General features: G+C 42.7%; 1 protein-coding gene across 1 annotated transcript in view; it reads left to right on the top strand.

Annotated features, from left to right (window-relative positions):
- Nucleotides 1-25,949, top strand: part of SCTR (secretin receptor) — a 79,156-nt gene that overhangs the window by 6,636 nt on the left and 46,571 nt on the right. The window contains exon 2 of the mRNA XM_033231759.1: nt 20,370-20,490. Within this exon, the coding sequence (XP_033087650.1) occupies nt 20,370-20,490 (121 nt within the window). The remainder of the gene's footprint in view (nt 1-20,369; nt 20,491-25,949) is intronic.

Here is a 25,949-nt window from a genome sequence, read left to right as displayed (position 1 = left end):
ATGCTGAGCAGCTTTTAATTTACCTGTTGGCCATTTGTATGCACTGGATGCTTTCCAGTCCTGATGCTACCAAGGGTGATCCATGCAATTTTTGAGAGAGAAGGGATACTATAAATAGTTACACTGAGACACTAGGAAATACCCAGCGCATCTTAGAGGCATGCAGTACTGGGCACCTCGTTCCCTTCCATCTTGCCAGCAACATGGCTCAGTCCAACGTGGTTCTGAGTCTGACGGCCTCAGAACCAGGGAAGCTGATAGTGGAACTCAGTCAGAAGCCAGAGTCCTGGGAACCATGGGGGGACCACTGGTGCAAGTTCTGAAATCCAAGGCTGGAGAACCTGGGGTTCGGCTGTTCAAGGACAGGAGAAGAAGGGTGTACCAGTTCCAGGAGAGAGAGAGAGAGAGAGAGTGAGTGAATTTACCTTTGTCTGCCTTTTTTGTTGTATTCAGGGCCCAGCCGATTGGATGGTGCCTGCCCACATTGAAGGCAGATCTTCCCCACTCAGTCTACCAACTCCTGAGCCAATCTCCTCCAGCAACACCCAGAGATAGTGTTTTACCAACAACTATGCAGTTAGTCCCTAATCTAGTCAAGTTGACCCTGAAAATTAACCATTTCAAAGACAATCCTCACTTCTTGCTTAAATGGTAGAGCCATCTCATAGGGGTTCTTTACTACTACTCTGACCTCAACCTCCTTCCTTCTCAAAATGGCAGACTTGGCAATGCGACTCCCATTTACAATTCCTCACAGCACTCACCACAGAGACCATCCTGGCCAACATGGTGAAACCCCATCTCTACTAAAAATACAAAATTTAGCTGGGCTTGGGTTATCTGGCCATTGACTTCTTTGGCCCCTGTTGGAGACCATGAGCTTCAAGGACAGAATCTATGTCCCATTCACCTTCATGTCACCAGTGATGGGCAGACTGCTGAGCATATAGTAGGTGCCCAATAAATGTTTGCTAAAATTTTGAGTTTTGAATAGATTATACAATGATGACTTTCCTGTTCTTATTTCTCATTATACAAACTAGACTACTACTTCCCTTTCCACTCTTGAAGTGATTTCTTTCCAGTCTCTGGTTGTTAGGCAAGTAATTATAAAGTATGAGAAGAGAAATGATGTTGAGTCTCTACCTTATTCAGATTTTTTTTTTCTTTTTTGAGACAGAGTCTAGCAGTGGCATGATCTCGGCTTACTGCAACCTCCACCTCCCAGGTTCAAGTGATTCTCCTGCCTCAGCCACCTAAGTAGCTGGGATTATAGACACGTGCCGCCACGCCCAGCTAATTTTTGTATTTTTAGTAGAGACGGGGTTTCACCATGTTGGCCAGGATGGTCTCTGTCTCCTGACCTTGTGATCCACCCACCTCAGCCTCCCAAAGTGTTGGGATTACAGGAGTGAGCCACCGTGCCCAGCCCTTATTCAGAATTTAAAAGATTTTTATTATATAACCTGCCGTATTTTACCATCTCAGACTTAAGAGTCCAAAATTAAACTCCAAAATAGCTAACAGAACCCCCTTGACATCTTTTCTCTCTTATTGGTTCAGCTTTGTTATTCTTTCTCTCTGCAGACTGGACTTTTCTGTTGCTTTCTATGGGATAGAATATGGCTGCTCCATGGCCTCCAAGTTTGCATGCTTTGGGAATGGGAGAGATTGGATTTCTCCCCATGCCAACACCAAATACCCAAGGAAGGCAGATCATCCCACACCTAGTTAGGTTTTCTCCTTTGGTCTAATCAGTGGGATAGGATCACACAGCATAAACCACTCAGCCTAGGCATGAAAGGATTCTTCCTACAAAGAAGTTATTGGCTCAGAGGCTTAGTAGACACCTCAAAACATGTCTACCATCTGGAAAAATACCCCGAAGAAAGAGATGGTGGAAGTTCATCACAGAATCATCAAGCAAGAGGTGAACTTTTACACTACAGTGGGACCAACATGACTATGTGTTGAGTGAGACGAAGGGTGATACTCCCTGCAGAGACGCTATTAGACATGCAGAGACTCACACAGTTTACAACTTAAGCACCTCTTCTTTTAAAAAATACCGTGATTATATGTAGCCAAACCAAAACTCAATGTAAAATACGGGATACTAAAAAGTGGAATTTACCCAGGAAAGCGGTGGATGGGCACCAGTTCCATGGTTCTGCAAAAGACCCTAGAAAAGATTCAGTTCAGCAAATCAAAGGGCTGCTTGAAGAACACCCCAGAGAAGAAATAGGCAGTGTTACACAAAGCTGCTCTCTTCAGAACCTTGAAGTACAGCTCTGACGTGTAATTAACGAGGTGAAGGCCTGTGAATTTTGTGAGGAACAAGAAAAAAGAAAGTGGATTTAAAATTCTAGGAAGAGACAAAAGTTATACAAAGCATTTGTGGTCTAAATATTTTAAAAGCCAAACTTTGACGTGATTTTAGCAATATTTCCAAAACTCCATGTAATGATGGCTTAGACTCAGTCTCTGAAACCAAAGAGGAAAGAATATGTAATGTATGTTTTTGTTTAGTTAATAAAAATAATAAAATAATATAGGAAAGTACCATTTAGTGATTTTTCTCTGACAGTCTCTTATTAAATTTATGAGGATTTTTTTTTAATATGCTTAGGGCTTTCAGTTTAAGATGACAGATTGATCACATGTGTTTATCTGCTCTGCCTCTGGAAACACTTTTAAAATGACAGTAAAGGAATAGAAAAGGGATAAACCCATACAAAGAGAACAAAACAAGAGACAGAGATGAAGCAGAAATTTCCAGAAATCTTTGGAAAATGAAAAGTGGATGAAGTGATAGCTGTATGGAAAAAATAACCTCAATGCCTGTAGCAGGCAGAAGAGAAACTGTCAAGTCACCCTGTGGCACCCTGGAAAGGCCCCAGACACTGAGGAGAGTCCACCCATAGACCCCAGCAGTGGGCTCCCTCTTGGCCTGGTTATGTTACAGTGAAGGCCACCAGGCAAGAAGATGTTTAGGTCCACAGTGGTTCCAGGGACTGTGTTACTGTCTCAGGCTTAGATCGGACATTGAAGAGGGCCTCCAATGTGGAAGCAAGCAACCGTGAGAAAAGTGCCTTGAGGAAACAGATCATGCAGACAAGAGGAGACAAGACATGCAACTAATATTTGGAAATCCTTTGTGAAAAGGATGCCTGAGCCACAAAACCAGAAAAGGATGCTATGAAAAAGGAATCATCTGAGAATAAGAAATGATTCTTGGAAGTTAAATGTATGAAACCAAACACTCATAAAAAAACTCTACAGATAATGTCAAGGAAATCTTCTATAAAGAAAATCACAAAGGCTGGGCATGGTGGCTCACACCTGTAATCCAGCACTTTGGGAGGCTGAGGAGAGTTGATCACCTGATGTCAGGAGTTGGAGACCAGCCTGACCAACATGGTGAAACCCCGTCTCTACTGAAAATACAAAAATTAGCTGGGTTTGGTGGCACGCACCTGTAATCCCAGCTACTTGGGAAGCTGAGGCAGGAGAATCAGTTGAGCCTGGGAGACAGAGGATACAGTGAGCTGAGATTGCACCACGACACTCCAGCCTGGGAAACACAGCGGGACTCCATCTCAAAAAAAAAAAAGAAGATCACAAAGACAAAATGGTAGAAGAGCAGAGAAGGATGAAAAGATTGGAGGATCAGTGCACCTCGTCCAATACTCTGCTAATAGAAATTCCAGAGAGACAGCATACATATGAAGGGAGGAAATAATAAATTAAAAACATAATATTTTTTAAATTCCCGAAATGAACACAAGTCTTCAGATTGAAATGCCCACTGAGTATCCAATCAATAAATTAAAAAGAACCATTTCCTCAAGGAATTTCAAAATACCTAAAAACAAAGAAAAATCTTACATATTTCTAGGGTCAAAACAAAAAAGTTGCATTCAAAAGGTTTAGAATCAGAATTGGATTTCTTATTAACAATACAGGAAGAGGAGAAATGTCTTCAAAATTGTGAAGGAAAATTATCTCACCCTAGTGTTTTCTACCCAGATTGTTAGTTTAATAATTAATTAAATTAGTAAAAACATTTTCACTTCTGCAAAGATTCAAAAAGTTACCCCCACCTACTTTTTCTTAGGAGGTTACTAGAGAATTCTGTGCTTTTTCAAAATGAGAGCAAACCAAAGCAAAAGCCTTGATAACTAGGAAATGAGACTCCGGCCAGGAGACGGAGAGGGCACCCCAAACCACAGCCAGGTAGCAGGCCTGTGTGGAGTAGAGGAAGGGGAACTCTGAGACAGAAATCTCCAGAGGAAAAACCAATAGGACTGTGGATAGATGTGTAACAGAGCTGTGGGAGCACTTGGAAAAATTAGCCATATGTACATGGAAAACTAATCCAATGAAAAAACAGTAATGATTGACCTCAGGAAAAACAAAATGTACAAGAAAGACACATAATCATTTTACGTAATTTGACTCAGCAGCGGACAATATTTCATAGTCAAAATAAGTCATTATAAATATAGACCATTCTTCACTAAAAATGAAATGAAGATTAGTATATGTAATATATGGGGAGAGAAGTATATGTAGGAAGATTTTAAAACATCTCATCTTTATCTTCCCTAATAGGAAGTTTTGACTGTCTTGGATTTAAAAAACAAGAAATAGCAACAATATAAGAACGTAATTTTTTTTTTTTTTTTTTTGGGAGACGGGGTCTCGCTCCTTCACCCAGGCTGGAGTGCAGTGGCGGGATCTCGGCTCACTGCAAGCTCTGCCTCCCAGGTTCCCGCCATTTTCCTGCCTCAGCCTCCTGAGTAGCTGGGACTACAGGTGCCCGCCACTACGCCCAGCTAATTTTTTTTTTTTTTTTGTATTTTTAGTAGAGACGGGGTTTCACCATGTTAGCCAGGATGGTCTCCATCTCCTGAACTCGTGATCCGCCCGCCTCAGCCTCCCAAAGTGCTGGTATTACAGGTGTGAGCCACTGTGCCCAGCCAAGAATATAATTTTGAAACATGCAGATGAAAATGAAAATAAACAACTAAAAAGAGTTGAAAACGGTTGCCTGGAGAGCAGGTAAAGGTTATGGAAGGGAACTACTATTTGTCATTATACTCTTTGGTACTAGTACAAAAGAAAAAAGCTCAATGTGGTTATCCAAACTCAATTACAAAAATTTAAAGGGATTTTTAAAAAAATGAATAGCTCTTGTTTTGAGGAACATTTTACATAAAGTTCAGCAGTTCTTTCATCTTCATTTGTCCCTCCTGTGAATTACAAGTAAAATTGTATTTAATACTTTTAAATGTAATGAGTATATACAATATGTGTACATATACACATGCATATAGCTACTAACTATCAGCCTCTCCCCGTCTTCTCTAGGTTGATGGAGATAGTAAGAGGGCTTGTTTCTCATGTCCCACATCTTCTGGGTGGTTGCTCCATGGGGCCACATGCTCTTCCCAGCCGCTGCCAGTAACCCTGGGGACTCCAGTTCCTCCTTGCTGGTCACCACCTGGAAACATGGACCCAGTCCTCTCAGCAGAATGACATTCCTGTCTCACAGATGTTGGTGGACACCACGCATTTCTTTAGTTGGATACGCCCACCACCACCACCACCGCATTGTCTTGGCTTGTTACCTTTTAGAGGAAGGATCAAGGGCGAAAGAAATGTGGGATGCTCCACTTCACACCCACGAGGATAGCCATCATAAAACAACAATAGCAATAGAAAAAGAACAAGTACTGGTGAGGACGTGGAGAAATTGGCGCCCTTGTACCTGGCTAGTGGGGTAGCCCCTGTAGAAAACAGTTGTGCAGTTCCTGAAAAAGTTAAAAATATAATTATCGTATGATCCAGCAATTCAACCTCTGGGTATATACCCCAAAGAACTGAAAGCAGGGACTCAACAGGTATTTGTACGCCCATGTTCATAGCAGCATTATTCACAATAGCCAAAAGATGGAAGCAAACCAGGTGTCTATCAACAGTTAAGCAGATAAACAAAATGTGGTCTATCTATACAATGAAATATTATTCAGCCTTAAAAAGAAGGAAATTCAGGGCCGGGCACGGTGGCTCACGCCTGTAATCCCAGCACTTTGGGAGCCCGAGGCAGGTGGATCACGAGGTCGGGAGATCGAGACCATCCTGGCGAACACGGTGAAACCCCATCTCTACTAAAAACACACACACACAAAAAAAAGATTAGCCAGGCATGGTGGTGGCGCCTGTAGTCCCAGCTACTCCGGAGGCTGAGGCAGGAGAATGGCGTGAACCCGGGAGGCAGAGCTTGCAGTGAGCCGAGATCGCGCCACTGCACTCCAGCCTGGGCGACAGAGCGAGACTCCATCTCCAAAAAAAAAGAAGGAAATTCTGGTTTTCTGTCCTCATAAGTGGGAGTTGAACAATGAGAACACATGGACACAGGATGGGGAACATAACACACAGGGGCCTGTCGGGTTGTGGGGGGCTAGGGGAGGGATAGCACGAGGAGAAACACCTCATGTAGATGACAGGTTGATGGGTGCAGCACACCGACATGGCACATGTATACCTGTGTAACAAACCTGCATATTGTGCACATGTACCCTAGAACTTACAGCATAATAAAAAAAGAAGGAAATGATGATACATGTTGCAACATAGATTAACCCTGAAAATGTGCTGAGTGAAACAAGCAAGGTGCCAGAAAACCAATATTGTGTGATTCATTTATATGAGGTACCTAGAACAGGCAAATTCTTAGAGTCAGAATAGAGGTTACCAGGGGCTGGGGGATTGGGGGGATGTGGAGTTATTGTTAAATGATGAGTTCAGAGCTTCTGTTTGGGGTAATGCAAATGGATACCGGGGATGGTTGCACAACATTGTGAGGGTACCTAATACCACCGCATTGCACACATTAAATGGTTAAAATGGTAAATTTTATGTTATGTATATTTTACCACAGTTTTAAAAAAAGAAATGTTGGATGAGAAGAGAAAGTTAAACTATCCTCCATTATTACTGTTTCTATAGTTCAAAGGAAAATCACCAAGGAAGTTGAACTTTTCTTGCACGGGGCTTCCCATTATAGATATGTTATCCCATTTCTAACCTTGCTCTGTTGCTCTTAAGACAGTCCTCTTTGCCAGAGTACCCCTTTCTTTAAACTCTCACAGTGGAAATTGCCACCTACTTTTGGGAAACCTCATTCACTAGCCACACACATTGATGCTGCCCTAGAGATTCTTTCCCACCCTGTATCAGTCAGCTAGGCTGCATAACAATTGCACACATCTCGGTGCCTTGCAGCAATGTGTTTATTTCCCTCTTGGCATTTACAGTTGAGCTAGGGTGTGATTAATCCGGGCTGGGCTCTCCTGGCTTGGTTCCATCCCCTGGGTTAGGTTCAGTCTGCTACACCTATCATTCATTCTAAGATGAGCTGGCTACCCCAGGTTCCAAAATGCAGGTGAGCAAGGACAAGTGTGCAAATGTATTTCAAACATCTGCTCACATCAAATCACTAATGTCCCATTGACCATGGTCACATGACCAAGGCCAAGCAAAGAAGTACACCTCGGCCACCATGATAGGAGGCATATGTATAAATCCCATAGGGAGTTGAGACCAGTACTTCCAACTACAGCATACTTCTTTCCTGTCCCTGGCAGTACATTTCTTAAGTCTGAGTTACTTCCTGTATATTAACACCAAGAGGATGCAATGGATGTACAACATGACGACTAAAGTTAATAACAATGTATTGGCCGGGCGTGGTGGCTCAAGCCTGTAATCCCAGCACTTTGGAAGGCCGAGACGGGCGGATCACGAGGTCAGGAGATCGAGACCATCCTGGCTAACACGGTGAAACCCCGTCTCTACTAAAAAATACAAAAAACTAGCTGGGCGAGATGGCGGTCGCCTGTAGTCCCAGCTACTCGGGAGGCTGAGGCAGGAGAATGGCGTAAACCCAGGAGGCGGAGCTTGCAGTGAGCAGAGATCCGGCCACTGCACTCCAGCCTGGGCAGCAGAGCGAGACTCCATCTCAAAAAAAAAAAAAAAATAATAATAATAATAATAACAATGTATTGTTTTTGAAAATTGCTTAGAGAGTAGTTTTTACGTGTCCTCACCACACACATGAAAGTGAAATAATGCCTATGTTAATTAGCTCAATTAAAGCCTTTCTACAATGTATACATATTCCAAAACAACATGTGCATAACAAATCTATACACTTTTTTTTATCAATGAAAAAAATTAACTTAGGTCAGGCATGGTGGCTCACACCTGTAATCCCAGCACTTTGGGAGGCTGAGGCAGGAGGGTCACTTGAGCCTCAGAAGTTCGAAACCAGCCTGAGCACCATGGCAAAACCTTGTCTCTACCAAAAAAGTACAAAAACTAGCCGGGTGTGGTGGTGTGCGCCTATTGTCCCAGCTACTCAAGAGGCTGAGGTGGGAGGATGGCTTGAGCCTGGGAGTTTGGGAGGTTGAGGCTGCAGTGAGCTATGATTGTACCACTACACTCCAGCCTGGGCAACAGAGCGAGAGTGTCTCAAAAAAAAAAAGGAAAAGGAAAAGGAAAAGAAAAAGTAAGAGAAAGAGAAAGAAAGAAAGGGAAAGGAAGGAAGGAGAGAAAGGAAAAGAAAGAAAGAAAGAGAGAAAGAAAGAAAGAAAGAAAGAAAGAAAGAAAGAAAGGTAGGTTAAAAAGATAATGTGATGGAATGCGGAAGTTCAGAAGCAAAGTCCAGGATGGATTTAGTCCTCTGAGTCCAGCAGAACAATCAGCTTTAGGGCTGTTGCTCTCATCCCCATGGCTGAATATGGTTCACCGTGATATCCACATATGGAAGAGGGAGGCACGTCCCTTTCCTTCAGGGGCATGAGACAGAATTTGCATATGTGTTTTTCACTCCAATCTATTGCTAGGATGTAATCTCATGGGCACACCTTAGTTGCAAGGAAATTGGTAACTGTGGTGGGTAAACAATTGCCCAGTTAAGTTTTGATTATACTAGAGAAAGGGAAGAATGTTTATTGGGGAAGCAGTCTCTGCCAAAAGAGGTTATCACTGGTGGTAACAACGAGAACGAGCCAGCACTTTGGGAGGCCAAAGATCACGAGGTCAAGAGATTGAGATCATCCTAGCCAACATAGTGAAACCCTGTCTCTACTAAAAATACAAAAATTAGCAGGGTGTGGTGGCACGTGCCTGTAGTCCCAGATACTCGGGAGGCTGAGGCAGGAGAGTCACTTGAACCCCGGAGGTGAAGGTTGCAGTGAGCCAAGATCTCGCCACTGCACTCCAGCCTGGGCGACGGAGCGAGACTCCATCTCAAAAATAAAAAAAAAAAATGAGAACGAGGAGGTGGAATGCGAACTTGCGTTTCATACATGACACCCATAGCAAATTTGGCTCTCAGTTCAGAAACCTTGATTTAAAGAAATAATTTCTTTCTTTAAACTAATAAAGTAACCTCTGCTGAGCCCCCAACCTGCCTTACTAGTGACAGCCACAGGACACATTCTTCTCCTGTTCCCCTGACGAACAACAGCTCTGTTGACATACTCACGTAGTGATAGCAGGGCTGTGCACACATTGGTTGTCTACCTTCCTCTGCATATTTAAACATTATTTTAAAAGGTTTAAAAAATAATTCTCATAATATTTTCATGCATTTTCTTCCCGATTTTTCTCTGAAACATTGGTACATTTAACATAATTACAATCATACTGTACATATAATTTTGTGTCTTGATTTTTCTGTTTAACATCATAGTATTACTGTTAATAGTCTGTACTGCTAAATACTTTCTTTAAATAATCATGTGTAATGTCTGAACATACCCTGTTAAATGGACTCACCATAATTTACCCAGCTAGATGTTCTCTTATACGCAGATAATTAAGTTGTCTTTTTTTTGTAATTCAACTTTTTATTTTGAAATAGTTGTAAATTAACATGTAGTTGTAAGAAATAATACAGAGAGCTCTCTTGTAACTTTTGCCCAGTTTCTCCCAATGGTAATGTCTTGCAAAACTATATATATATATATACAGTTTTATACACACATATATATATAGTATAAGATTACAGCCATGATATTGACATTGCTACCGTCAAGATATAGAATTTTTCTGGCACCACAAGGGCCCTCCATGGTACCCTGCTATAGTTATTTCCACTTCCTTCCCATGCCCACCCCTTCCTTAACTCCTGACAACACGAATCTCTTCTCCATTTATATAATTTTGTCATTTCAAGAGCATTATATAGGCCAGACATGGTGGCTCATGTCTGTAATCCCAAGACTTTGAGAGGCTGAGGCAGGAGGATTGCTTGAGGCCAGTTCAAGATCAGCCTAGCAACAGAGACCTTATTTCTACAAAAAATATGTTTAAAAAATTAGCCTGGCTGTGGCGGCACATGTGTAGCCCTACTTGTGCAGGAAGCTAAGGCAGGAGGATTCTTGAGCCCGAGGATTCAAGGCTGTGGTGAACTAGGATTGCACCACTGCACTCCAGCGCCTGGGTGACTAAGAGAGACTCTGTCTCTAAAAAAAAGAAAAAGAAAAAAAGTTATAAAATAAAATAAGGGATGCTATATACATGGAAAAATGGAATCATATAGTATGTAATTTCTTTACGTTAGCTTCTTTTCATTCAGCATATTTCTCTGGCAATTCATCTAGGTTGGTGCATAAATCAATAATAAGTTTGCTCTTTTTTGCTGCTGAGTAGAGTTCCATAGTATGAATGTACTACAGTTTACTTAACTTCTTACCCATTGGAAAACATCTGGATTGTTTAAGTTTGGGGGCCATTATGAAGAAAGCTGCTATAAATATTTATGGACAGGTTTTTCTGTGAACGTAGGTTTTCATTCCTTTAGGATAAATGCCCAGGACTGTCATAGTTGAATGTTTAGTTGCCTGGCTGGTTTTCAAGACACTGCCAACTTGTTTTCTACAGTGAGCGTACCATTTTACATTCCCACCAGCAATGTCTGAGTGATCCAATTTCCCTATGACCTTGCCAGCATTGGGTGTTGATACCTTAGTATTTTAGCCATTCTGATAGATATGGAGTGATACCATATAAAGGTTTTGATTTTGATTTACCTAATAGCTAACAACGTTGAATACATGTTCATGTGCTTGTTTGCCATCTGTATATCTTCTGTAAATTATCTCTTCGTGTCTTTTACTTACGTTCTAATTAGATTTTTTGCTTGTTTACTGTTGAGTTTCGAGCATTCTTTGTATATTCTAGGTATTATTCCTTTCTTGAATATGTAGTTTGTAAATATTTTCTCCGGTTCTGTAGCTTGTCTTTTCATCTTCTTAAAATGGTTTTTCATGGAGCGAAGGTTTTAATTTTTATTGTGTCTAATTTGTCAATTTTTCCTTATATGGATCCTGCTTTTGGTGCCAAGTGTAAGCACTCTGTGTAGCTTTAGATTTGAAGATTTTCTCCTATGCTTTTATTTACTTATTTATTTATTTTTAGTTTTTATTTTTTGAGACAGAGTCTCACTCTGTCGCCCAGCCTGGAGTGTTGTGGCACAATCTTGACTCACGGCAACCTCCATCTCCCGGGTTCAAGCGATTCTCCTGCCTCAGCCTCCCTAGTAGCTGGGATTATAGGCATGCGCCACCACGCCCAGCTAATTTTTGTATTTATAGTAGAGACGGGGTTTCACCATGTTGGCCAGGCTGGTCTCAAATTCCCGATCCCACGTGATCCGCCTGCCTCAGCCTCCCAAAGTGCTGAGATTACAGGCATGTACCACTGCACCCAAGCTCCTATGCTTTTAAATAAAAGTGTTATAGTTTGAATTTAAGCCCGTGATCCATTTTGAGTTACTTTTTGGGTTAAGTGTGAGACTTAGCTCAAGGTTCATTTTGTTGTCTACAGATGTTTGGCTGCTTCAACACCATTTGTTGAAAAGGCGATCCTTTCATTGAATCCCTTTGTACCTTTGTCAGTAATTGGTTGCGCATGTTTATGTAGGTCTATTCCTAGGTTTTCTATTGTTTCCGTTGATCTGCTTTTCTATTCTTCCATTGATATGCTATTTTGATTATTGTACCTATATAATACATCTGAAAATCAGGTAAACCGATTCTTTCCACTTTTCTGAAAATTAACAGAATTAATTTTGTTGAAGACAATTAGGTATACAGGAAAATTGAGTGGAAAGTACAAAGAGTTCCCATACACCCTTTCAATCCCTCCTCTCCAGTTTTCCCTATTACGAACATCTTGCATCAATGTGGTTTGTTTATTACAATTGCTGAGCTTATGTTGATACAATTTTACTAACTAAAGTTCATAGTTTACAATAAACTTTGTGTTGTATATTCTGTGAGTTTTGACAAATGTATAATGACATGTATCCATGATTACAGTATCATGCTGAATTGATTCACTGTCCTAAAAGTCCCACGTTCCACCTATTCTTCCTTCCTGACTTAGCCCACTCTCCCTTCCTATTGTCCCCTAGCAACCACTGATTTTTTTTTTTTTACTGTCACCAAAGTTTTTGCCTTTTCCATACAGTTGAGATTGTATAGTATGTAATTTATTTATTTATTTATTTCTCACTCTGTCCCCCAGACTGGAGTGCAGTAGTGCTATCATGGCTCACTGCAGCCACCACCTACCAGGCTCAAGCAATCCTATGCATGCCACCATGCCAGGCTAATTTTTAAAATAACTTTTTTAAGCGATAGAATCTCACTGTGTTGCCAGGCTGGTCTTGAACTCCTGGACTCAAGGAAGCCTCTTGCCTCGGCCTCCTACAGTGCTGAGATTACAAGTGTAAGCTACCACTGCCAGCCTGTAACCTTTTTAGATTGACTTCTTTCACTTAGCAATCTGTATTTAAGATTACTCTGTGTCTTTTTGTAACTTAATGGCTCATTTCTTTTTTTCTTTCTTTCTCTTTCTTTTTTTTTTTGAAGAGGTCTCACTCTGTCGCCCAGGTTGGTCTTGAACTCCTGGACTCAAGCAATCCTCTGGCCTCAGCCTGTCAAAGCACTGGGATTACAAGTGTGAGCCACAGTGCCCAGCAGCTCAGTCCTTTTTTTTTTAATCACTGGATAATCATCAATTATATGTCTGTATTATGATCTGTTTATCCACTGACCTACTGAAGGAAGTCCTAGTTGATTCCTGGTCTTAGCACTTATAAATAAATTGTTTCATTTCTTTTAAAAAAACACCTCTTTTAGGTATTCTCATTCTTTTGCTTTTCTACATAAATTTTAGAATAATCTTCTTTATATCTCCAAAACACTTGCTGAGATTTTGATAGGAATTGTGCTAAACATGGTTTGGAAGGAACTGATATCTTTACTATGTTAAGTCTTCTAATCCATGAACATGGTATGTCTCTTCATTTATTTAGACCTTTGATTTCTTTTACCAGCATTATGTCATTCTCAGCATATAAATTCTGTACATGTTTTGCTGGATTTGTGCCTAAGCACCTCTTTTTTTAATTGATTCTGAGTGACACTGTATTTTCTTTCTTTCTTTTTTTTTTTTTTTGAGACAGGGTCTCACTCTGTCACTGAGTCTAGAGAGCAGTGGTGCAATCTCTGCTCACTGCAGCCTCAACCTCATGGGTTTAAGCCTCCTGCCTCAGCCTCCCAAGTATCTCGAACTACAGGCTCATGCCACCACACCCAACTAATTCATGTATTTTTTGTAGAAATGGGGTTTTGACATCTTGCCCAGGATGGTCTTGAATTCCTGGACTCAAGAAATCCACCTACCTTGGCTCCCAAAGTGCTGTGATTATAGGCATGAGCCACTATGCCTGGCCACTGGTTTTTTTTTTTAAATTCACTGTGCATGTGCTTACTGCAAGTATATGGAAATACAATTCATTTGTCTGTGTTTAGTGTTCATCCTGAGACCTTGCTGAACATACTTACTAGTTCTAGGAATTTTTTGGCAGATTCCTTGGGATTTTCTATGTAGACAGTCATTTTATCTGCAAATAGGTTTTTCTTCTTCTTCTTTGTATTTTTGATTGGTGTATCATAGTTTTACATATTTTGGAGGTAATTGTGATATTTTGATGCACGTATACAATATGTTATGATCAAGTTAGTGTAATTGGGATATCCATCTCCTCAAACATTTATCTTTGTGTTGGAAAATTACAATTCTTCTAGCTATTTTGAAATGTATAATAAATTATTGCTAACTATCATCTCCCTACTATACTGTCAAAGGCTAGAACTTATTCCTTTTACCTAACTGTATTTTTGTACCCATTAACCAACATCTCTTCATCCCTTCCTCCCCACGACCCTTCCCAGCAGGTGGTAAACACCATGCTATTTTCTACCTCCATGAGATCCACTTTTTAGGCTCCTACATGCTAGTGAGAACATGCAATATTTGTCTTTTTGTAGCCTGGCTTATTTCTTTTCTTTTTCAACCTTTTATGATAAATTTAAATTTTTTTAATTGGCACATATAATATACATATTTTGGGGGTTCATGTGATAATCATACACATTCATATAATTTGTAAAGATCAAATCAATGTAATTGGCATAGCCATCACCTTAAATATTTGTCTGTTCTTTGTGCTAGAAACATTGAAATTATTGTCTTCTAGCTATTTTGAAACATACAAGAGATTATTTTAAGCTATAGTCACCCTACTGATCTATCAAACACTGAATCATATTTCTTCTATCAAAACTATATTTGTACCCATTATTCAACCTCTCTTCAACCCCTTCTCTCCCGTACCCTTCCTAGCCTCTGGTAACCACCCATCTAGTCTCTATCTTCATGGGATCCACCTTTTTAGCTCCCATGTATGAGTGAGAATATGTGTGTGTGTTTTTTTTTTTTTTTGTCTCTTTGCGCTTGGATATTTCACTTAGCATACTGACCTCCATTTCCAACTGTGTTGCCACAAATGACAGGATTTCATTGATTTTATGGCTGAATAATATTCCACTGTGTATATATACCACATTTTCTTTATCTACTCATCTGCTGATGGGTACTTAGGTTGATTCCATATCTTGACTATTGTGAGTAGTGCTGCAATAAACATGGGACTGCATATATCTCTTTGACATACTAATTTCCTTTCTTTTGGATATATATCCAGAAGTGGAATTCCTGGATCATATGATAGTTCTATTTTTAGTTTTTTGAGAAACTTCCATACTGTTTTCCATAATAGCTATACTACAATACATCCCATCAGCAGTATACAAGCATTCCCTTATTTTCATCCTTGCCAGCATTTATCATTTTTTGTCTTTTCAATAGTAGCCCTCCTAACTGAGGTGAAATAATATCTCATTATGGTTTTGATTTTCATTTTTCTGATGATTAGTGATGTTGAGCATTTTTTCATATACCTGCTGCCATTTGTATGTCTTCTTTTGAGAAATGTCTATTTAGTCCTTTTGCACATTTTAAAATTGAATTATATATTTATTTTTGCTGTTGAGTTGTCTGAGTGTCTCGTATATATATGTATGTTCCTCCTTCTTATCTGTATGCCTGTATTTCTTTTTCTTGTCTTATTGCATTGGCTAGGACTTCCAATATTGTGTTGAATAAGAATTGTGAGAGTAGACATCTTGCCATCCTTAAGGCAAGAAATGTCAACATTAAGTATGATTTTAGATGTAGGTTTTTTGTAGATGCTCTTTATCAAGTTGTAGAAGTTTCCCTCTGTTCCTATTTTTCTGAGAGTTTTTATCATTAATAGGTATTGAATTTTTTCAAATAATTTTTCTGCCTCTATTGATATGATCATGTGATTTTTCTTCATCTGTTAATATGATGAATTACATTGATTGATTTTCAATATTAAACTCATGGATTGTTTAGAAGTGTGTTGCTTCATTCCAAGTGTTTGGAGAGCTTCCATTTTTCTTTCTGTTATTTATTTTTTAATTTGTTTTTGTTGTGGCCAGAGAACACATTGTATATGATTTCAGTTCTTTTAAATTTGTTGTGTCTTGTTTTATGGCCCACAATATGATTTCCTTGTTGTATGTTCCACGAATACTTGATTCAAATGTGTATTCTGCTGTTGTTGGGTGAAATGTTCTATAAATGTTAATTAGATTGTCTTGATAATGGTGTTTTCCTACATCTTTGCTGATTTTCTGTTTAGTTATTCTATCCATTGTTAAGAGAAGGGTGTGTAGAATTCAACTAAAATTGTAGATTTGCCTATTTCTCCTTTCAGTTCTATCAGGTTTTGTTTCACATATTTTACAGCATAATTGTTTGGTGCATACACATTTAGGATTGCTATGTATTTTTGATAGCTTGCCTTTTTTATCATTATGTAATGTGTCTTTCTGTTTCTGGTTATTGTTTTTGCTCTACACTCTGTCTTACATTAATATAGTCACTCCTGCTTTCTTTGATTAATATTTACATAATATATATTGTTCCATACTTTCAACCTACCTAGATTATATTTAAAGTGAGTTTCTTTCTTTTTTTTTTTTTTTTTTGAGGCGGAGTCTCGCTCTGTCGCCCGGACTGGAGTGCAGTGGCCAGATCTCAGCTCACTGCAAGCTCCACCTCCTGGGTTTACGCCATTCTCCTGCCTCAGCCTCCCGAGTAGCTGGGACTACAGGCGCCCGCCACCTCGCCCGGCTAGTTTTTGTATTTTTAGTAGAGACGGGGTTTCACCGTGTTAACCAGGATGGTCTCGATCTCCTGACCTCGTGATCCACCCGTCTTGGCCTCCCAAAGTGCTGGGATTACAGGCTTGAGCCACCGCGCCCGGCCTAAAGTGAGTTTCTTATAGACAGTGTATAATCATGTTTTAAAATCCAATATGCCAATCTCTCTCTTTTTAAATTGGTGTGTTTAGACCATTTACATTTAATGTCACTATTGATATGTGAAGGCTTCAGTCTGCCTTTTTATTTTTTGTTTTATATTTGTTCTCTAAGTTTTTTATTTCTTAGTTTACTTTTCTGTGCCTTCTTGTGGGTTAGTTGAACAACTTTTAAAATTCTATTTTGATTCATCTACAGTGCTTTTGAGTGTATCTCTTTAAGCAGTTTTTTAAGTTGCTCATAGATATTCCATTATATATACATAACTTATAATAGTCTACTGGTGTTCTCATACTCACAGTTCAAGGATAGTATAGAATCTTACCTCTATTTTTGTCTCTTTATCATCCCACATTTGTAATATACTTGTCTTAAATATGTAGTTGATATACATTTAGAACAAAATCAGACAGTGTTGTAATTTTTGCTTCGATAATTAACATAATTTAGAAAACTGAAGAGAAGGAAAACCTATCACATTTACCCACATTTTTGCTTACTGTGTTTTTCTTCCTTGCTCATGTTCCAATTTTCCTTCTTTAACTTTTTCTTCATATTTAGAGAAGTTCTTTTAGCCATTCTTTTAGGGTGAGTCTACTGGCAACAAATTCTTTTACTTTTTCTTATTTGAGAATGTCTTGATTTCCCCTTCATTCCTGGAGGGTATTTTTACTGGGTATAGGATTCATGGTTGACAATACTTTTCTTTCAGCACTTTAAAACTATTTAAAAATATTGTGCCATCTTCCTCTAACTTCTGATGGAAAATCAGTTGTCATCTTAACTGTTTTCTCCCTCTAGATAAAGTGTAGTTTTTCTCTGGCTGCTTTCTAGATTTTTTCTTTAGTTTTCAAAAATAATGTGCCTTGGTGTGGACTTTTACGGTTTTATCTTCTTCAAGCCTGGTTTGTGTTCTTCAGTCTACAAGTGTATGTCTCTTGCCAAATTTGGGAAGTTTGTAGCCATTATTTTTTGGAGTACTTTTTTCAACTCCACCCTCTTTCCCCTCTCCTTCTGAAACTCCTAAGAAATGAATGCTAGATATTTTGTTATAGTCCCCACCAGGTTCCTCAAGGTTTCTTAATTTTTATTTTCAGTTTATTTTATCTCTGTTGTTCAGGTTGTATAATTTCTATTGTTCTGTCTTCTGGGTCACTGCTTCTTTTATACGATTCCTTAAAAGATTATGCCTGGTCTCACCACCTCCAGCACTTTCTCTCCTGTTGAGAGTCATGTTAATTTCTTTATACTTACTTACTTACTGTGACTCTTACCATTCCTTAAAAGATTATACCTGGTCTCACTACCTCCAGCACTTTCTCTCCTGTTGAGAGTCATGTTAATTTCTAAGTGGCTCTGAACAGAATGTGTGCCGACCAGTGACCTAACAGGCAGTGCCTGGCCATCTCTAGGTGGATTTTTCCATTCAAGCTCTTCCACTTCCTCCACTGAGAAGCCAGAGGGTGTCAGAGACTGTGGGCTTCAGCAAGCACCAGGTGAGACCCCACAAGGAAGAGGACAAGAGTAGGAGTGCGTGAGCTGTGTGCCAATGCCAGCCCTCTTGACAACTGCTATATTCTTAGGGAAACTACTTGTTTCGATCAAGAGTCTAAATGACAAACAACGTGATTAACACATTTGCTGTATTGTGTAGAGAATAAAATGGAAACTTAGGGCTGAGCGGTGGGGAAAGAATGAGCGTTCTATAATCCTAGAGCTGGCTGGGCCCAGGTGTTTCTGCAGCAGCCGGCCATGACTGATCACAAGCTCTGGGCCAGAGGAGGTGATGTGTGTTTTTCATGGGGAACATAAACCCTGGTCAGTTGGTGTCAGGGAGTTGGGGAAAGGAGCAGTTGCTGACAGCTGGTAGATCCTTTCCGACAGCACTAGTGAAGGGTGGTAACATGAAAGATCCAGAATAGGAACTAAACAGAGGATTACTTCGGTTTGCCTCTGAGCCATTTGACCATAGTGCTACCTTAGCTGTCCTTCTCTGGTCCAGAGCTTTTGTTTACTTGGGCCAATTTGGAGTGTGGCTTTGTCTCCAGGAACCTCTCTCCCTGTTCCATTATGTTGGAATTTCCATCTGCAAATCACTAGTGGAGGATTGACAAGGGAGTATAAGACCTGGCCCTCAACCTCTTGGAAGGCTGGGTGGATGACCCTGTCATATCCCCTAACACCATGGGTCTCAGTTTCCTTCCATTTCTTTTTTTATTGCATTATTTTGAGACCTGATTAAGTTAATGTCTGTAAAAGGACTCTAATATTAAAATGCCACATCTGTACTTTGTAAGGAAAGTAGGAGTGCAATGTATTCATCTGTTCAGTTGTTCATTCATACATTCATTCATTATACTTATCAAGTCTCAGGCACCAAATAATGGAGCCATGATAGGAAGCCTACTCTGGAAAGAGTAGTGAATGACTTCTGTTTGCCTCTGAGCCTTTTGACCATAGTGCTACCTTAGCTGCCCTTCTCTGGCCCAGAGCTTTTGTTTACTTGGGCCAATTTGGAGTGTGGCTTTGTCTCCAAGGACTTCTCTCCCTGCTCCATTATGTTGGAATTTCCAGAGACTATGGGCTTCAGCAAGAACCAGGTGAGACCCCACAAGGAAGAGGACAAGAGCAGTAGTGTGTGAGCTGTGTGCCACTGGAAAGAGTGAGGAAGTCACAGCTGAGTGCCAGTCCCTCCTCCATCCTCCTGTCCAACTCCTCCCTGCAGTTGCTGTTCTCGGTGGGATGTATGCTGTCTTCTGTGGGACGAGAAGATGGTTAAGTGTATGTTTCAAAGAATTTGTCTGAATCAAAAGTAAGTTTTCAGGCTGGACACAGTGGCTCACGCCTATAATCCCAGGAGTTTGATACCAGTCTGGGCAACATAGTGAGACCCCCTTCTCTATTATGTGTGCGTGTGTGTGTGTACATATGTGTGTGTGTGTGCATTTGTGTGTGTGTGTAAATCTATATCCAGGCATGGTGGCACATACCTGGCCTGTAGTTCTAGCTACTGGGGGCACTGAGGTGGGAGGATTGCTTGAGCTCAGGAGATCAAGACTGCAGTGAGCTATGATCACACCACGACACTCCAGCCTGAGTGACAGAGAAAGACCCTGTCTCTAGAAAAACAGAAAACAAGACCAAAGAAAACAAAAAACACTAAGCTTTCAAAAAAGAAAAGACTCACAGAGTTGGAGTAGCATAAAGTAAGTCCCACAGACAAAGAGTAAGGTACTGAGAAAGCAAATAGCTTGTTGGGCTTAGGAGCCTCGATAAACTTAAGAGCAAAATTTGCAGTGGACAAGCCAGATGATTTACACATCCCAGCTTTCCCAGCTGTGTTCTGAATTCTCCCCAGGAGTGGTTGCCTCCACCTTTCCTGCGGACCAGGAGATCCTTGCAGGCAAGGGCTTTGCTTTACTCGAATCCCCGTTGAATCCCCATTGTCTTGCCCCATTCTCCCCCACGGAAAGTCCTTGTGTGGCAGGATTGAGTTAGTGGCAATGATGAGCATCCCTGGTTTTGGATTTGCAGACTGGAGCCCTTCCCCGACTATGTGACGTGCTGCAAGTGCTGTGGGAAGAGCAAGACCAGTGCCTGCAGGAACTCTCCAGAGAGCAGACAGGAGACCTGGGCACCGAGCAGCCAGTGCCAGGTATGAGGCTTGCCACAGCCCATGTCCTCTCTTGGGGGTGGAGCATGTCCAGTCCTGCTGGGCAGGAGGAGCTTGTCCTGGGCCAGGATTGGATGTGGGAGGCTGGTCCAGCTTTATTTACTCAGACAATCAGCTGGGGGGTCCAGGGCTGGAGTGGTTCTGGTGAGCAGATCACATGGACCCCAAAGCCACATCCTTACCACTCTTCTTCATCTGGGCAAGTGAACATAGCCAGTGTTTTCCTACCATTAGCTTCTGCGTGCTGACTTGGCCAACTTAAGAGCTTGGTGGGAATTTCTTTGCAAGGCAGTTTTCCTCTCATTCATTCTCCCACCTCCCTGCCAGCTCCATGAGTGAGGTAGTAGGAAAGGCAGCCTGGGTCCACAATAGTGTGGGCTGCCTACTGGGTGACACTCACTGGCTGTGTGAACACAGGCAAATTATTTAGCCCTTGGAGTCTCCATTTTCTGATTTATAGAATGGAGGTGGCCAGGCGTGGTGGCTCACGCCTGTAATCCCAGCATTTTGGGAGGCTGAGGTGAGTGGATCCCCTGAGGTCAGGAGTTCGAGACCAACTTAACCAATATGGTGAAACCCCACCTCTACTAAAAATACAAAATTAGCCGGGCTTAGTGGTGCACGCCTGTAATTCCAGCTACTAGGGAGTCTGAGGCAGGAGAATTGCTTGAACCCGGGATGCAGAGGTTGCAGTGAGTCGAGATGGCGCCATTGCACTCCAGCCTGGGCAACAAGAGCAAAACTCTGTCTCAAAAAAAAAAAAAAAAAAAGAATGAAGTGGTGATCCATTCTACAGCATGGACAAACCTTGGAACATAATGCTAAGTGAAACAAGCCAGATACAAAAGGACACACATTGTGGCTCGGCGTGGTGGCTCATGCCTGTAATCCCAGCACTTTGGGAAGCCGAGGTGGGCAGATCATTTGAGGTCAGGAGTTCAAGACCAGCCTGGCCAACATAGTGAAACCCCATCTCTACTAAAAATACAAAAATTAGCCAGCATGGTGGCGGGCACTTGTAATTCCAGCTACTCAGGAGGCTGAGGCAGGAGAATCGCTTGAGCACGGGAGGTGGACGTTGCAGAGATCATGTCATTGCACTGCAGCCTAGGTGACAGAGTGAGACTCTGTCTCAAAATAAATAAATAAATATTAAAAAAATAAAGGAACACACTGTATGAGTTCACTAATATAAAATGTGCAGATGAGCCAAACCTATAGAGACAGATTAGTGCTTACCAGGGCTGAAGGAAGGGACGACGGGAAGTGATTGCTTGAGGGGTACAGGTTTCCTTTTGGAATTGGTAAAAATGTGTTAGAACTGGATAGAGGTGATGTTTCCACAATATTTTATTGTGAAGGTACTAAATCCACTAAACCGTACACTTTAAATCGTTAATGGTTAATGTTATGTTATATGATTTTTCTTCAATTTAAAAAGAGAGAGGGAAAGAAAAACAGAGCCCAGGTTTTTAAATTAGAACAGACTGATCTTGAACAAGGCCTCAGTTTTCACATCTGTTTTATGGAGTTGGTGTGAAACGAAAAGCATTCATTCAAAGAATGCTTATTTAGCACTTAGTGGTGTCAGGTGAGTGGTGAGAAAGGAGCGTTGTCGGCTGTGTCGGAATGTGTTTTGCGGTGCGTGGCAGGAGCTTAATACCCTGGCTTCACCAGATAGCAATTTGTTTGTTGCATATTACAAAAAGAGCTGGAGCAAAGTTCCAAGATGTCGCCATATTCCGGATTCCTCTCTTTTGCCTGAATGTGTGGCGTCTGTTCTCATGGTCATATAATGGCTGCTGTACCTCCAGGGAGGAGAGGAGAATACCTGCATTTCTGGCAGGAGAAAGAAGAAAGTCACTAGAAGGAAGGTTGAGATACACTGGGAAGCCAGACTTTCTTGACACTCTCCCGGTGACTTCTGCGTATACTGCATCAGCTGGAATAGGACTGCATGGCCACCCCAGCTGCAATGGATACTGCAGGTTGAGTTTATAGCTGTGCATGTAACCACCTGGAGCAAAACCAGGTCCTCCTCATAAGAAAGAAGAGAAGGATGGCAGTGGGCAGGCTTTGCCATTGTCACCACGACTCAGCCTGGTGAGGGAGACATGGATCAAGTGATTAGAAATTCATGGCCAGGCGCGGTGGCTCATGCCTGTAATCCCAGCACTTTGGGAGGCCGAGGCAGGTGGATCACCTGAGGTCAGGAGTTCGAGACCAGCCTGGCCAACAAGGTGAAACCCCATCTCTACTAAAAATACAAAATTAGCCGTGTGTGGTGGTGGGCGCCTGTAATCCCAGTTACTCAGGAGACTGAGGCAGGAGGATCATTTGAACCCAGGAGGCTGAGGTTGCAGTGAGCCAAGATTGCGCCATTGCACTCCAGCCTGGGCAACAAGAGTGAAACTCTGTCAAAAAAAGAAAAGAAGGAAGGAAGGAGGAAGGAAGGAAGGAAGAAAGAAAGAAAAAGAAAGAAAGAAAAAAGAAGAAAGAAAAAAGAAAGAAAGAAAAAAGAAAAAAGAAAGAAAGAAACTCATATAAAATGATGAGGTAAGAGCAGTATGTGGGTCTGCCTGAGTGTCTAATCAGGAGGCTTGACCTGGCCTGGGCCTCCATGAGGGCTTTCTTGAGGAAATGATGTTTGAGCCAAGGCCTGAGCCTGACTGGTGGTTACTGAGCACAGACATGAAGGATCCTACTGCAGGAAGAGCACACAGGGGCTCATCGGCCCTTGGGAGATTTTCATCCTATCCTAAGAGCGGCCAAAAGCCCTGGAGAGTCTTAGGAGTCCAGGGGTGTGACTGTCTGCATTATGAAAGATCAACTCTGCCACAGTGTGGGAGGTGAACTGGAAAAGGACATGAGTAGTTCAGAGAGACCCGCTGGAAGCCCGGTGGTCTAGGCAAGAGATAGGATCATTGGGACTGGATAGGATGTCATTGTTTGGATTCCCCAGAAGCAGGTGATTCCAGGCCAGATCAGTAGGACTGGGAACCAAGACAGGGAAGGGAAGAAAGCTGGTAAATGTTGCGTCATCGCCTGTGGGCACGTGTGGAACACACGCCTCCAAGTCGCACAGGAGCTGGAGGATGCATCCACCAGTGTCCCATCAGTCAGAGGCGGGGCTGCTTCAGGGCACACAGCTTTCATTCCCTTGCACTGCCAGCTTGCTGTGCTTAGGGACAGAATTGCCTCCAGTAGCTAGAGAAAGCCCCAGACAAAGGGATACCGGGCCAGTGGGTGAAAGTGAGATTGGTTATGCCCAGAAAAGGTTAAGGCTAAGGAGTTACAAGCAGGTCCCGCTGCGAGGGCTGGAGAGGCGTACACCCATAGCAGAGCTGTGTGGGTGGGAGACACTGACCACACATGGTGATGAGCGGGGTTGGGAATGAGGTGAGAGACGGAGAATCCAGGATGGCCCCCAGGTGTCTGACTTGAGCAATTGGAGGAAGAAGTAAAGGAAGATCAGTATTTTGGAGGAGAGGAGATAAAAAATCACAGATGTAGTTTTAGACGTGTAGAGGTGAGACTTCAGAGTGGGGATGAGGGCTGGGGATAAACCTCCGCATAGGCGCAGGTGAGGCAGAGGTTGCACCAGGAGAGTACAGGAACGGGAAGGGAAGAGGACCCAGGAGCCAGTCTGGAGCCCTCCCGGCCCTCATTTGTCAGGAGCAGCTGGAAGCAGAGGAACATGAGGGTGTGTGAGCAGCAGAGGCGGCAGCGTGGATGTGGCAAATGTGCTTTAGCCCATGCACTCGGCCACTGCGCGAGGGACAGGGACAGAACAGACATCTCTCCCATAGTGTGAGCCTTTGCTTTCCCTCTACCTGACTGCACTTTCCCTCTGGCTCTGACTGCACTTGGGGAGCCAGACCATGGTCTTATGGCATTCATGGGGGAACCAGAGAGAGCCTTCTGATTTCCTGCTACCCCCGGCAACTGTGTCTGGGACAGGAAGAAGCAAGGCACCAACAAGGCCAGCCTGAGGTGCAGCCGAATCGCGGGTGTGCCCCACCTCCTCTCCCCAAGGACAATGCCTGAAATTCCAATGACAGCAGCCCTATGAGAGGGCCTAGAATGCGGAGCCGCTCGGGGGGCTGATGGTGAACTTTCGTTTACACTGAGAAGTAAGGGATGGTTATTTTAACACGAGATGTGTTTAAAATGTCCCACTGTGGCCGGGCGCGGTGGCTCAAGCCTGTAATCCCGGCACTTTGGGAGGCCGAGACGGGCGGATCACGAGGTCAGGAGATCGAGACCGTCCTGGTTAACACGGTGAAATCCCGTCTCTACTTAAAAATACAAAAAACTAGCCGGGCACGGTGGCGGGCGCCTGTAGTCCCAGCTACTTGGGAGGCTGAGGCAGGAGAATGGCGTAAACCCGGGAGGTGGAGCTTGCAGTGAGCTGAGATCCGGCCACTGCACTCCGGCCTTGGCGACAGAGCGAGACTCCATCTCAAAAAAAAAAAAAAAAAAAAAAAGTCCCACTCTTTTGCAGCGGTTCCAGGATGAGGCCCAGCTCCTGACGTGGCCCCTGTCCACATCTCCACCCCAAACATGCCAATCAGCTCAACTCTCAACCAAATTGCTTGCAATTTCCTGCCTGTCCATTTCTTTCCTGCCTCCAGCTTTTGCACATGCAGACCCCTCTGCTACAACACCATTCTCCATCTTCTTCCCTCTGAAACCACCCGCCTTTTCAGACTCCTCTAGGAATGATGTCTGAATGCCCATAGCTCCTCTGGCCAAGCGAGTCACCCCGACTCCTGCAGGACTGTTTCTCTCTCCTCGCACCTCTGCACTGCACTGTAAAGGTGTGTTTCCTGGGCTCTCCCTGCCCCAGCCTGAGGCAGCAACAGTGTCACCTTCCTTCTTTCCCAGTGTTTTTGACACAGGGCTTGCCAGACCGAGTATTCACTGTGTGTTTGTTGACTGACTTACTGAGTGAATGAGGGCAGATACATGACCGAGAGCAGGGAGAAAAGAGAAAACAAAAGACCGCCAGCCCCAAGGAGAGAGTGGGAGATGAGATGGAGCCTTGGTGGCAGGCGAGGCCCCTGCAGAGGACACAAATGCCCCCAGCTGCCCAACTTGTCACAAATTAGCTGAGGCGAGCAATGTGGTCCTGGTCACCGGTGGAGGGATGCCCTCCAGGGTCTGGCTTTGGGGGAGAGAGGTGAGTCCCTGTTTTCCCTGGCCCTCTGCTATGGAGTGGTGAGCCGGCTCTGCCTGCCTCACTCAGGCCCTGACTAGTGACCATGCTGGCTGGGGTTCCTGCTCCCCTCTGGGCACCCAGAATTCCTGTTGGGCTGTCACAGTTCGAGGAAGAGACTCTCCCCACCATGGTGGGAGAGGGTCTTCTGTGAGGCCACTCACGGCTGGATCTGGTGAGATGAGCAGGGCTGAATGCCAGGCAGGAAGCAAACAGAGTCAGC

The sequence above is a fragment of the Trachypithecus francoisi genome, unplaced genomic scaffold (genome assembly GCF_009764315.1).
Source record: "Trachypithecus francoisi isolate TF-2019V2 unplaced genomic scaffold, Tfra_2.0 Lachesis_group13, whole genome shotgun sequence".
Classification (NCBI taxonomy): Eukaryota; Metazoa; Chordata; class Mammalia; order Primates; family Cercopithecidae; genus Trachypithecus; species Trachypithecus francoisi.
This window is presented reverse-complemented; position numbering and strand designations above follow the sequence as displayed.